Source organism: Accipiter gentilis, chromosome 14 (genome assembly GCF_929443795.1).
Source record: "Accipiter gentilis chromosome 14, bAccGen1.1, whole genome shotgun sequence".
Classification (NCBI taxonomy): domain Eukaryota; kingdom Metazoa; phylum Chordata; class Aves; order Accipitriformes; family Accipitridae; genus Astur; species Astur gentilis.
In genome coordinates, this window is record NC_064893.1 from 32,990,456 (window position 1) to 33,004,282 (window position 13,827).

The following is a 13,827-nucleotide window of genomic DNA, read 5'->3' on the forward strand; positions in this document are numbered from 1 at the left end:
AGCGCTGGGGGGGGCTAAGGCAGCGACAACGTGCCGCGCCGTTCCCTCTGCGCATGCGCAAGGGCTCCGCGCCCCCTTCTGCCCACGTGGTGCGCCTCAAGGAGCGGCGCCTGCGCGTTGGGGCGCTGTGACGGGCCGCCCGCGCGCCGGCGAAGGAAGGGCGGGGGGGAGCGGGCGGGGGTGGGACGGGACGGGACCGGACGGCGCGGGGAGCGCGGAGCCCCAGCCCGGTCCGGTCCGGTCTCGTCTCCGGCCCGGTATGCGCCGCAGCGCACGGGAACATGGCCCGGCGGAGTCCGCCGCGCAACGGTGTCGGCGGCCACGGTACGGGCTGGGCCGGGCCTGGCGGGCGGGCGGGTGGGGGACACCGGTTCCTCTGAGGTGGGCGGAGGGCTGGAGCGCCCCCTGCAGGCGCGGCGGCGCCCCCTAGCGGCGGGGCGGGGCTCGCCGCTTGCGGTCGGGGCCGGCGCCGGGGGGGGGGGGATCCGGGGGGGGCCCTGAAGCCCTGTCGTTCACCCCCGGGAACCCTCCCGCCGTACGGGAGCGGGCTGGGGCGGGCGGGGAGCAGCTGGGGCTGCGGTTTGGCCGCTGTCTGACTCGAGGCCGGGCCCTTGAGCTCTCCGGGCTTTGCTTTTCCAGGCCGTCCATCACGGTAGTAACGAGGTGGGGGGGGGGGCGGCTCTGCAGCAGCAGCTCCGGGGACTAGCCCGGCCTTGCGAAGCGTTGTGTGAGTACCGGTGCCCGGTGCCTGCGCCTTGTTTCAGCCCTTGGGCCGCTTCCCTCTCCAGTGCGGGCGGTCATCCATCCCTCTTCGGCCCGCGGAGATCGTCTGCATTCTCCGCAACGCCGGCGGGTGCTGTGCTCGGCTGCTCGTCAGTGAGAAGTGTTCCAGGAGCTGTTTTTAGCCGCGGAAGTAAATAAAAATCCGGTCAGGTGGACCTTTCGTGACGGTACGGGTTGAGTTACGGTGCGATAAGCCTCCACGCGCTGAGCTTGTGTTTCTGTTTCTCCTCCAAAGCGTAACTGACACTGCGAGTTAAGGTTTTGTGGGTGCGCAAAATAGGTTTTGAAATACATTTGTTGTTTTGGAGTTTTTTTAACTACTTTCAGCTATTGTCCGCTACACATTTAAACAGCGTAAATATTGGGGAACTTGCCAATAAATTTTAGAAGAGGAGCCCACGATACATGCTTCTTCCTTCGTACTACTTCTTAAGTTCTTTATGTGTGAACAGGAGTTTTTTTCTCCCATAGGCTTTGTCTCCTCCTTCCCGAGGCTTCGGTACGTGACAGCCCAGTGTCTGTGTGTCGCAGGGGACGGGGAACAGCCAGCTGAGCGGAGCTGGTTTCTGTTCGTGTGCAAATAAATAACTTTGCTTGCACAAGGGGTGGGAAAGGAAATAAAAGGAAATTGTGGTCACTGAGTGAGCATTAGAAGCTTTACTGCTACCAGGAACTTGGTGTTTGGAGGGGACTTGGAGATCTGTCGTAGATTATTATAGCTTGTTTTCATTCAAAAAGTGTTTTAAAAGGGTACTTTGAGAAGGGACAGCATCCGGTGCTTGACCTACTTTAGCGTCTGTGTGTCTGAGCAGCCTGCCATCCTGCCATTTCCCATTCAAATGCTGCAGAAAGTGGCGTTTCCAGCCCGGCGCTTGCACACAGCTCTGCGGGAGCAGGGAGAGGGCCGGGGCAGCGCCAAGACGCCGGAGGTGCCACGTGGGCAGAGGAATGCACTCCCCGAGTGGAGGGTGGAGCGTTGAGAAACAGCTGTTTCTCCATCCGGATCCTTTTAATTCCTCCCACCCCAAATCCTATTCAGACACGTCCCTTAGCAAAGGAATCCCATTTGGATCCCAAGAGTGGTTGGATCTGTCAGAAAAGCCTTTAGGTAAAGGCAGCGTTTGCGGACTCATCCTGCGCTCCAGCCCTGCAGCTGCTCAGCAAAGCCTCCTTAGTGGACACCCCTCAAGTGTGGGATATCGGATGGCTCTTGGCCACCTCTCTCCTTCCTCACCTGAGGCAGCGGTGACAAATAGCACAATGTGGTGTGAAATAGTGTCCCTTCTCAGCTCCCCAGGAAACACTCCTGTGTCCTGTAAGTGTGTTTAACCCATCTGAAACCAGAGCACCATGTGCTTTGTGTGTTATTCCGTTCCTTACCTGCACCTGAGCTCATTTGCTCCACAAAACAGTGGTACTTGTTTAATACTGGCTAAACTGCACATATAGTAGTAGCTGGCAAGTTTGCGTTTGTTGGGAAAGAAGTCAATATGCTTGTGATTTGTTAACTCTGGTATAATTATGTCCATTCTTGTGACTGAGCTGGAAGTGCTCAGACTTCTCCCTAGGACAGCTGCATCCAGGAGCCGCTGTCTAGCTGGGAGCTGGTAGGAACACGAAGTCCTGGTCTTAGGAAACACTTGACACCTTAGCTGGCGGCTGTGTCAGAGAGCAAACAGTTGCAGGATGGCTTTGCACAGCTGTCATGGTCCTGAATGGAGCTGTGATCTGTTGGGGAGTGTGGGAGCCGAAGGCGAGGGATCCGCTCAGGCAGCGGTGGTGGCTCCCATGTCAGGAGGAGCAGCAGTTGCCTCCCAGGGTGGGAGCAGTGGGGAAGCGGTGGGGGTGCCCTGCGAGCCATGACGTGCCCCCGATGGAGCCTGTGGAGATGGGGACAGTCAGCTGGTGGGTCACCCACCAAGGTCATCCCTAGCCTGTCCTGGCAGGGCGTGCGCTGACTGTCCCATGTCATCTCCCTTGTTGTGCATGTGACATAGCTGTAGGTAGATTTTGCCCCCCTGATATGAGTTGCTGCCCTCTGTGTGCTCTTGTTGCCTATCAGTTTGCCTCTTTGTGGTCTTCTTACAGACTTTGATTCAAAGAAGAAAAGAAAAGTGGCAGAAATTTATCAGGCTCTGAACAGCGACCCCATCGACGTGGCTGCGCTCAGGCGGATGGCGATCAGCGAGGGGGGGCTCTTGACAGATGAGATTCGTTGCAAAGTGTGGCCGAAGCTGCTAAGTGTTAATACAGACGACCTGCCCCCTCTTCCAGGTATGGAACAGCCTGGATTTGGGTGCTTTGGAAGAATAGCTCGGTGATCTCTGTGCACGCTAGAGGAAGGATTGCAGAGGTTGAAGCACATGCTTTCTGACCTGCCTTTTCCCTGTGTACGTGGGTCCATTTCCCACCAAGCTTGTGTTCGAAGGGGACTTATGCTGCAGCATGACCACCGCAGCTTTGTGCGCTGTGTTGTATGTTAAATGGCAGATTTGGAAATATACAACTTGCTAAAAACAACATTTCCATTGTGCTGTGAGGGTGTTATTATCTTCAGTGACAGTGATGGAAATTAGTTCACTTTGGATGCAGTTGGTGTAGCCCCGAGCAGTTAGCTGGCATGTGTAAGTTCATTTGCAGCAGAAAGTATCAAACTTAATTTTTGTTGCTCCCGTGGAGAGGTGGCTGTGCTGAGGCCTGGCTTGGCCGAAATACTTCCGAGGTGTCCCTTCAAGGCATAGATGAAGCAGTTTGTTGCACTGTCATGGTTTAACCCCAGCCAGCAACTAAGTACCACGCAGCCGCTCACTCACTTCCCCCATCCAGTGGGATGGGGGAGGAAATCAGGAAAAAGAGTAAAACTCCTGGGTTGAGATAAGAACGGTTTAATAGAACAGAAAAGAAGAAACTATAATGATAATGATAACACTAATAAAATGACAACAGTAGTAATAAAAGGATTGGAATGTACAAATGATGCGCAGGGCAATTGCTCACCACCCGCCGACCGACACCCCGCCAGTCCCCGAGCAGCGATTCCCTGCCCCCCCCCCCCCCCCCCCCCCCCCCCGCTTCCCAGTTCCTAAACTAGATGGGACGTCACATGGTATGGAATACACTGTTGGCCAGTTTGGGTCAGGTGCCTTGGCTGTGTCCTGTGCCAACTTCTTGTGCCCTGGCTGGCCATGAGAAGCTGAAAAATCCTTGACTATAGTCTAAACAATACTGAGCAACAACTGAAAACATCAGTGTTATCAACATTCTTCGCATGCTGAACTCAAAACATAGCACTGTACCAGCTACTAGGAAGACAGTTAGCTCTATCCCAGCTGAAACCAGGACATGCACGAAGCACGTGTGGTGTTTGGTCAGAGCAGAAGCAGGGAAAATGACCTTCCTGATGAGGTACCTGCACGGTTTTTAAACCTCAGCACTGCAGAAGCTCCAAATCCTGTAGCTTTTACAGTCACTGTCCCCAGGACAGATTGTTGTTGTTGCTGAATCTGTAGCCATTCAGAAGGTGCATCCCCCCATGTCAGTCAAGAACGAGGTTATGTTAGGTGATCAGAGCTGCTGGAAGACATCTAATTTCACGTGATCGCGTAGATAGTTCATTGTGTGCCAGCAAATTCTTTTCTCTTCTGTTTTAACTATCTTAGCTACCCGTGGGTGGGGTTTTCTTCTGACTTATTTCTATTTACTAAACTATTCTTTGTGGTCTCCACAGCGTATCGTGCCTTGCTGCTGCTCAGCAAGCTTTGAATTGCACAGCAAAATTGTGGAGCAATGATGTTTCCAGGAATGCTGGGAATAGTGTCAGTTTAAGCATTTTAACATACGTTGTTTGAAGAAATAGTAGTCTCATTTCCTTGCACTGAAGTGCCGCTAGTGTCAGAATGCATGGCAGTGCAAGTGAGGGGACAGGGCTGGTGTGTGACGTACGAAAAAGGGGACGTACGATGGGGCGGTGTGTCTGTGCATGCAGCCTCCTTATCCTCCTGACTTCAGCAGGGTTTCTCCCAGCTCCCTCAGCCAGCTCACTTCCCGGTACCTTTGCACTACTCAGTGTTAATCATGTTCCTCTTTTTCTCAGCAGGAAAGGAGCTGCGAGAGGACAATAAAGATTACCAGCAAGTGTTACTAGACGTGCGGCGATCCCTGCGCCGTTTCCCACCAGGTGAGAGGGGATTCTCCTCTTCCCGCTCTGCGGGGGGCATGGTCTGTGCCATGGGGCTCCTCCTGGCTCAGACCTTACTCGGGGGGCTGCAGTAGGTGATGCTCCATTGCTCCAAGAGCCTGACTTCTAGAAAGCCTTTTCCTTGTGAGCTTACAGCAGCTTCTTCATGCAGTGGAGCCATTCTGCGGCTATCTGTTTCCTTCAGCTGCCTGTGCTACAGCTGGTTTTTGATGTGGGTCTTCCAACATTACGCTTCCCCCTGCCCCGCTGACCCCCCCTGCCAGCAGGCCAGTACCACTGAGCAGTTGCAGTGCAGAAAGGCTCGGATCCTGCATGCCCCTCACCTGTTGTGAACTGGGTGAGATTAGGATAGATGGAATGCTTGAGAAATGTACCATTTGCTTCAGTTTATTTTAGACCGTGGTGTAGCTCAGGGGCATGGAAGCAGGTTTGTCAGTGGTTAGAACAATTTCTGGTGTGAAACAGTCTCAAAATCGGGTTCAAGCACCAAATTTAAGAGAACTCTGAACCTTTAGAAGCAAAATGTTTTTGCAGTTGTTTAGTTCTGATGGGTGGCTGCTGCCTTGTTGTGCTATTTATAAAACATTTAATCCAGCAGCTATCTAACTCTGCAGAGCAGTCGTTATTTCTGGCCAGAGTCTGCTTCCCCCTTCTGCTGCTTTTATTTTGTGTAAACAGTTGACTGATTCTCTTTCGAGTGCAGATACTGTGTGCAAGCCTGATTCCTGAAGGGTCTGCTAGTACAGACTTTTTTTGCCCTTGAATGGCAGCCTCCTGCCTATTTTTAGACACATTAGTGAAGCAGGGGAAAAGGAGAACTTTGTCATTGCAGGATCTCCACTGGGACTTGCTGCTTGGCCTTTGGGCATTTTACCTGTTGACAAGGACTGCCAGAAATTTTCTGCAGCTGTGCATGGCAGGAACAATGCTTTTCCTGTGACATCCTGTCCCTAAACACATGTTGTTAGCAGGGGACCGATATAAAGTTGTGGCGATGGAGGCCTTGCAATCTGATGCAGTTGGCTCAGTTTCTGTGAAAATGGGTCCTGTTTAATTTTTTCTAGAACCCCTGGGAAATTAAAAATGATTAAAATGTCCTTAGCAGTGCTGGATGAGCAGCGCAACTCGCTCTCCGCAGCACTGTACAAACATCAGTAAACCCTGCTCCCGTCCTCCACGGCAACTTCCTCGCAGGTAGGGGCACTGCAACTCCAAAGACGAAACAACCTAACAACTGGCTGCCTTCCCCTGGGCCATCAGAGTTTTGGGGGGCAGGATTAGAGCTTGGTTTACTTTTTGTGCTAGTTTTACCCCCCTCCCCTTTGCACCGCATCCCTTAGGATCAGGCAGGTTGGTAAATGCACAGGTCTTCTCCTTGCATACTGCAGCCGCGCTCGCTCCCATGGCAGGTGTCAGTAGGTGACACAGCCCGTCCCACCGCCGCCTGGTGCTGTCCCCACAGGGATGCCGGATGACCAGAGGGAAGGCTTGCAGGAGGAGCTCATCGATATTATCCTCCATGTCCTCAAGCGCAACCCCCAGCTGCACTACTACCAGGGCTACCATGACATTGTGGTCACCTTCCTCCTGGTGGTGGGTGACAGACTGGCCACGGCTCTGGTGGAAAAGCTCTCGACGCATCATCTCAGGTACTCGGAGAGCTCGGCTGGAGATGAGGAGCCACCTGCGTGTCCTCAAGCTGTGGGGACACCTGGGCAGATAGGGCTGGCCTGAAAGGGGAGCCTGGAAGGCAGAGCCTTGGGTTAAGGCCGGCTGCCTGTCATGTCCATACCCAGTGGGGTGCTGTGAGAGAGCAGCGTGACCACACGATAGCACGTGGCTTTGCAGGGAGTTGTGCTCTGGGGAGGGGTTAATTGAAGGATGTCAGTTAATTTGTAGCATCTCTTGAAATTGAAAAAGCCAACGCACATGCATTATTCATAGTTCTCTGGCCATCTCTGCTGTCAGGGCCTCTCCGGCTCTTGGGAGCTGGCTCAGCACAGTGCCTCCCACTTGCCTTATACAGCCCTGGGCAGTTTTGCACTGAAAGGGTGGTCTGTACAGCCACTGTCCTGAGCCCCTAAGTCAAGTGACTCTCCAATTTGTGCACTGAAATGAGAACAAGCCTTCAGCTGGGGAGTGGTTCGGAGGGATTCTCCCTCCTCTCCCAGACAGGGAGTTAGGTTCTGGGTGCTGGAAAAGCTTTACGGTTCGTGCATGCACTGCAGCAAAATAAGAAGCGTCAGCTGACACCAGCGTGATTGTCTGGGTCTGGGTTTTCTGTGCAGATCAGCCCTGCATGTCCCAGATAGGTAGGAAGGGGGCTGTCCCAAATAGACAGAATTCCTTGGGGCTGGGGGCCAAGCTGCCAGCAAAGCTGTTTATTGCAAGTATGTTTATTTACATTCTGGCTGCCTCCCTGGAGGGAGAGCTCACTGACATGGTTGCTTGACGGAGCTTCTTTTAAATCTTTCTCAGGGATTTTATGGACCCAACGATGGATAATACCAAGCACATTTTAAATTACCTGATGCCCATCATAGACCAGGTGAACCCTGAGGTGCATGACTTCATGCAGAGGTACGGTGACCTTCCCTTGGAGCCTCCTAGCTCTCCCCTGCCCATCTCATGTTACTGTTCATGGGACCGTTTGCACCAGCATGTCCCCACCATCACATTGACTTCCTCAGAGTGTGTCAACAGCTGACCCACAGCTAATGGTGACAGTCCAAAACCAAGTGGGACTCTGCTTCTGAGCAAACCCAAACCTATGCTGCCTGTCTTGAAGGGTTTTAAATGGTGTCGTCTTCACCCCAGTGGTCCACTGTCCATATTGGAAAGGCTGGGGGGTTGCAGACGGTGTCTAGCAAAGCTGCCACAACTGCTTCACATGCCTAGTTTTGTGGCTGCTGTCACCTTCCTGTAGCTTGTTGCTAGTTCTGGGGATAATTCCCAGGTTATGCAATAGGGACACACAAGCGTAGTCTGGACAGAATAAAGCAGAAGCAGGAAGGTAAGTGGGAAGGTTCAGTCCAGGGTCATTTTCTGGGCAAGTGGCCCTGTTACGTTTCATGGCCAGGATGTCTTTGGGTACCAAGCTTGATTAGAAACTCCCAGAAGTTAGTAAGCCTTTAGGGTGGAAAGGAACCTGAAAAGTTGACTGTGCTGCAAGACTTCGGGTGTCCTCAGGTCAGCGTGCCAGACAGTGACGTGGTACGTCACATGTTCGGTTCTCCTGAAAGCAGACCATTTGGACCTCTAGCGTGGACCCCACAGGATGTGAGATGAGTAGCGGCAGCACTTTGCCTTAGGATTCTATCAGAGGTACAGTTCATGGATGTGGACTGAGCTCTGAATGTTCTGCCAGTAGCCAGGTCTATCTCCCTTCCTAGCACGGAGGTGCAGTGCAGGGATCGCCCAGGAGCATTTCAGCACTGTTTCCAAGCTGCTGTCAGCAGCTGATCTAACAGCACTTTCTCTCTGTGCAGTGCGGAGGTGGGAACCATCTTTGCTCTCAGCTGGCTGATCACCTGGTTTGGGCACGTTTTGTCTGACTTCAGGCACGTCGTGCGATTATATGACTTCTTCCTGGCTTGCCATCCACTGATGCCCATTTATTTTGCTGCTGTGGTAGGTATCGCCCAGAGTGATAGGGGGATTAACTGAAGTATTGCAAGGTGCCAGTAGTTTGGAGCTGCAGAGGGGGGCTGGCAAACCCAGTGCTGCTGCTGTCCCCAGCTGCACCCTGCTCTGCAGGGGACCCTGAGGCCAGCAATGTCCTTGGCAATGGCAGAGGGCTGCTAGGATCCAGGATTGCTCAAGGCAGCCTGGGGCTGTCCAGATCTGCAGGCTGTTCCAGTTCAGTGCCGTGGAAGCAGCATAACCTGGTGTTCTTCTCTGCTTTCATGTGGTGGCCCTGCTTCTGGGCACTTGCTCGGGTGCTGGGGAGCTTGTCTGGCTGAGGGCAGCCCTGTGATGTGCATTCATCTGCCCTTTCTCCTATGGGAGGTCCAAACGTTTGAAGGCAAGTCATGGAATCAAGCCTTGCTGAGGTTCTGCCCATGTCTCTGACCCGCCAGTAGCAGGGTGTGCTCAGGAGACAGACCTAACTACCCAGGAAGGGGCTTTCCACAGCCTCAGAGTCTCGGGAAAGGTTTGGCATTTCTTTTCCCAGACAGGGAGTGCTTTGCTGTGATGTGTCCCCTTGAGGAATGGCAGGTCTTTCAGCTGGAAGTGAAATGTTTTTCTCTTCTGGGTCTGAAGTGAGTGCCAGCGAGGGACAAGGAGTCATCCCCTCTTCCCTGGCTGTCCTCAGAGTTGTCACTCCTCTCTGCAGATCGTGCTGTACCGGGAGCAGGAAGTTCTGGACTGCGAGTGCGACATGGCCTCTGTCCACCACCTCCTGTCCCAGATCCCACAGGACCTTCCTTACGAGACTCTGATCAGCAGAGCTGGGGACCTTTTTGTCCAATTCCCACCATCCGAACTTGCCAGGGAGGCAGCTCAGCAGCAGGCTGAACGGTGAGTGCAGGGCAGCCCATGTGCACATGTGTTCTGTACATCCTCTTGCCAGGTCTTCCTTCCTCATGAAGATCTTCCTCCCTAGCAGGAGGCTGGTCCCAAAGGCAAGCTGGGGAAACTCCTTGACCCGTTTCTTCTCTTGCAGGACTGCAGCTTCCACTTTTAAGGACTTTGAGTTGGCGTCAGTGCAGCAGAGACCAGACACTGTGTTGAGGCAACGCTTCAGGGAGCGGCTCCGAGGGGAGGAGCGGACAAAATCCATCTTGACAAAGCCAAGGACCAACCGCTTTGTCAAGCTGGCGGTGATGGGGCTGACGGTCGCACTGGGAGCAGCTGCCCTGGCCGTGGTGAAAAGTGCGCTGGAGTGGGCACCCAAGTTTGAACTGCAGATTTTTCCCTGAAGCCAGAGGAAGGGCCTTCCCTGTCACTGTGTCCTTCCCTGGCAGGAAGGGGTGATGTTTGATGAAAGGACGTGTCTGGAAACGACCTGTCTAAAGATTATTTTTTATTCTTGCTGCGTCCCGTGACGCTTTTGCCTTTGCAACAGAGACTGATGGGAACCAGCCCAGCAGGATTGTACCCCACACCGACGCTCACCTTGTTCTCTCCTCCCCGTGCAGGAGTAAGCAGATGGGCACTGCCGCCATCTCGTGAGGAACCGGAGGTATGGATGAGTCAGGCTCTTTAGGCTGTGCACAGGTGACTGTATGAGCGGAGAGCCGTGCATGGGCTATGCCGAAACAATCCTACGTTCTCTGTTGGGGATAATTAGTGGGAGTGAGGGCAGATTCTCGCCTGGACTAGAGTGTCATGGCAGGGTTTGGCCTGGGTGTGTGCACGTGTAGGGGTGAGGGGCTGTTACACTCCTGAGGAACAGGGCAGCCCTCTGGCTCTGCATCACTCCCATCTGCAGGCTGCCAGCACGATCCCCTGTCTGCATTCAGCTTCGCTGGTGGTCCGATCCTTCCCTTTCCTATAGGCACCCTCTGAGTAGAGCCAAACCTTTCACTCCTGCCAGTGCCCTGCCATGAGATTTGTCTCCAGCATGTAACACTCCATGGCTCCTTTTGCTTCCTCATCTTTGCAGCCTGCTCTGTTTACAGAAGAGAAGGGCAGGGGACAGGAGCAGCCCTGTGGGACTGCCAGAGGGATCTTAGCTCTCAGTTTCTGGGGCTCCTTTGCTGGCAGTAGCGCGCGGTTGTATCTTGGGTCAGCAAGGTGAGAGACAAGTGTCACTCACCCTGCACGAGGTATGTGCTGTCATGTGCCAGGCCACATCACCACAAGTGTTAGCGGCACCATAAACGCCCGTTGCAGACTTTTTTACAGCTCTGGAAGCAGGCTCTAATGCAGAGAAGGCTTTTTCCACCTTGTGAAACATTTTGCGATAGGAAGTCTGTCTTAAATCTCCCCCACGAGCTGACCAGACTTCATGGTCACCCCTTGGAATAACGCAAATGAGGGAATTTCCCAGAAAGGCCAGCCCCAACCCCCATGTAGCTTCTGTGTCCCCACCCAGTCCCGTTAACAGTCCTAGCACTCCCTGCCCTCTGAGCTAAGCAGCACTCCCTGCCCTCTGAGCTAAGCATCAAATTCTAGACAACTCGGTGTCCCACTGAGACAAAGCCAATAGACACTATATGCCTCTACCTCTCCCCTGAGCTGCTAAACCTCCCGCAAGTGCCCTTACCTGTCCCTTAACGGCTCCCACCCAGCTCCCCTGACATCGCTGTGTTGTGCCCAAAGCCATCTGTGCCGTGCCCAGGGGCTGCACACCTGAAAATCGGGTGTTGGTTGAAGAGTTACAGATTTCTGGATAGGGAAGAAAACTTGTGCCCTGCAAGACTCAGCACCCTCCTGTCTCAACCCGCTGCCTGTCGGTTCATAACTGCCTCTGGGTAAATTCTGGTTTGCCCTGTGGGCCCTCGCTCTCAGAGGGGCCGTGCCTTTCTGGCCAGAGGGTGTGTGGGCAGTCATCATGCCTGACCTGTGTTTCCATAAAGCTCTGAGCAGAGGAATTTCCTTTGCCTCTGCAGGCTGAAATCCGGAACATGTGAATCTGCTCTTGCGCAGGCAGGCCAGCGAGACCTGTTCCCTCTGCCTCTTGCTGGTGCCAGCGGCTGGCTTGTGCCAGGGCTGTCTGTGCCATTGGTGAGGGCCGGGGGCTGCTCACGGGTCTCTTCTCCCAGCGCAGTTGGAGGCAGAGCCTGTTTCTGGCCCCTCAACAGCTCCCCAGGGCAGCAGCGGTGTGGGGCGGAGGGCTGGGTGATTTAGCACTTTAGAAACTTGTGGTGCAGGAGAGTCTGTGGTGACCTGGGGATGCTGCCAGAGGTCCCAGGACCCCTCTGTGCACTCCCCCACTGCCCTGAAGGAGGGGATGGCTGGAGTCCCCCCACTGGGGGGGAAGCCCCTGCAGCCCCCCAGCTCTCTGGCCATGATGCACTTTAGTTCTTGCGTTGTCCCCAGGGGAGGAAGGGCCTGGGAGGAGGTGGTCGCTTCGGGTGCTTCAGTTACTCTGTACAAAGACTTATACGTACCTGTGTAAATGCAGATTTGTACAAACCCTATAACTGTAAAATAAACAGTTACTAAACACGCTTCCTTCCCTCCCCCTGTGCCAGCAGGGGCCATGGTGTGGGGCCGGAGGTGCCAGATCTGCTCTCATGGCACCCCGTGGCCCAGAGCTGGCACATCCCCGCAGCGGCCACGCCAGCTCTGCGGTCACCGACCCGCGTGGCCTCACACCCGGCAGCCCCGTGGGAAGAGAAGCGGGAGCGGAGCCAAACGGCTCTTGCGTGCCCCGGTCGCTGTTCTCCTTCCATCTGCCTACCTTTGGTTAAACGCCAGGACTTGCGCGTGCCGTCGGCTCTCTGGGGTGTCCGCCCCCCCCCCCATCAGTGGCACGGTGGGCAGAACGGGGCTGGAAATAGCCTGACCTCCCAGCCCCTTCTGCACCCTGGGCCGGGCGCCTGGCTGCAGGAGGAGATCCCGGGCATGGTGCCCATCGGCAGAGGCCCGGCCATCACCGCTTCCCCTGTCCAGTAGCCGGGCACGCTCCGGTGAGCCGGTGTGACGCAGTTGCCTTCCCTGGGCTGGGAATGGGCTTTGCTGGGTGGCATGAGGCTGGCGGACGTGTTTACTAGATCAGGCTGGGGCTATTTTTAGTTCCTTGTGGCTTCCTTTCCGGGACCAATTTTCTCAATAGCACTCAAAGCCCTTTGGGAGGGAGGCCTGCAAGGTGTGGAGGGCTGCTGGGGGCTCAGTGGAGTGGGGGGGGACAGAGGGCGGGCAGGGCTAGGGTTTTACAGCAGAGGGAAGCCTGGCGAGCCAGCAAAGTGCCATTCCTTGCACCATGTGCCTGTTACTGTGTTAATATGATGCCCAGCTCTGGCACACTGCTGGGCTGGGTGCTGTCCCTGGAGCCCTGGCAGCTGCAGCCTATTTGGGACTCAGCAGAGAGAACAGCCCACAGGGAAGTGTCACGCGTCTTTTATTTGCCCAAAAAGAGCACAAATGGGGAAACAGTGGCCTGGGTCCCTCCCAGCTGCGGATGCAGCCTGGCATGCTGTGCATGTGCAGGCTGGGCATAGCTTGGCATGGCTCAGCGCTGTGCTGAGGGTGGGGGCCACGGCTGTGTTTCCCCCCACCCCGTGCCTGCTCTCAGCCATCACAACTTTGCCGGCGGCACAGTCTCCTGGTCTCCGAAGGCACAAGGTTGGGCACCCGGAGCTGACGGCACACACGGAGCCCTCCCAGCAGCGTCCCGGTCCAGGCAGCCACATTCTGCCACAGCCACCAGCTGCACTCCTGGGCACCTCGGCTCTCAGGCCTTGGAGCCATCTTCTTCCTCTCCTGCTCGTCAGTACCTCCGGGCACTTAACTGTGCAGCTCTTCCTCCACACCCTCCTCAAGGAGCAGTTGCCCACACTGGAGAGCACAGGGTGCCCATAGCTGGCGGTTGTTTTTGACCTCAGTGAAGCCGTGCATGGTACGGCAGGAGCAGACCCCGTCCTGCAGCTCCAGCAGGACATACAGCCTGATCCACCGCGGCCGGCAGTCCAGGGTCACTGTGCGTGGGGACGGCACACGGGGCTGGGGCCGCGGGGGCTTCAGCCTCGCCAGCTCAGGGCTGTCCTGGGGCTCTTCCAGCTGCTTCCACTAGGCTGGATCCAGGCTGGGCTTGGCGGTCACCTGCTCCCATCCCATCCCGTTACTCCAGGATGCCGCTGTGAGCCCAATTGCAACATCCCAGCCTGGCCCAGCTCCCCTGCCTGCCCTGCCCGCCTCCCTGCCCCACCACCCTCCCCATGCATGACCAGTATCAG

At 55.2% G+C, this 13,827-nt stretch overlaps 1 protein-coding gene across 5 annotated transcripts; it reads left to right on the forward strand.

Moving 5' to 3' along the window:
* The first annotated feature begins 184 nt into the window (after nt 1-184).
* On the forward strand, nt 185-12,097 carry TBC1D20 (TBC1 domain family member 20). 5 transcript variants are annotated; one of them, XM_049817452.1, is made up of 8 exons: nt 185-324; nt 2,872-3,057; nt 4,877-4,960; nt 6,444-6,630; nt 7,460-7,561; nt 8,470-8,611; nt 9,318-9,502; nt 9,648-12,097. In XM_049817452.1, the coding sequence occupies exons 1-8, from the start codon at nt 282-284 to the stop codon at nt 9,901-9,903; spliced, it is 1,185 nt and encodes a 394-aa protein (XP_049673409.1). In that variant the 5' UTR covers nt 185-281; the 3' UTR covers nt 9,904-12,097. The 5 variants fall into 5 exon arrangements, with proteins under 5 accessions (XP_049673409.1, XP_049673411.1, XP_049673407.1 ...); XM_049817454.1 differs by having other exon boundaries at nt 4,880-4,960; XM_049817450.1 differs by lacking the exon at nt 185-324 and adding an exon at nt 402-2,098.
* Nucleotides 12,098-13,827: the final 1,730 nt, after the last annotated feature.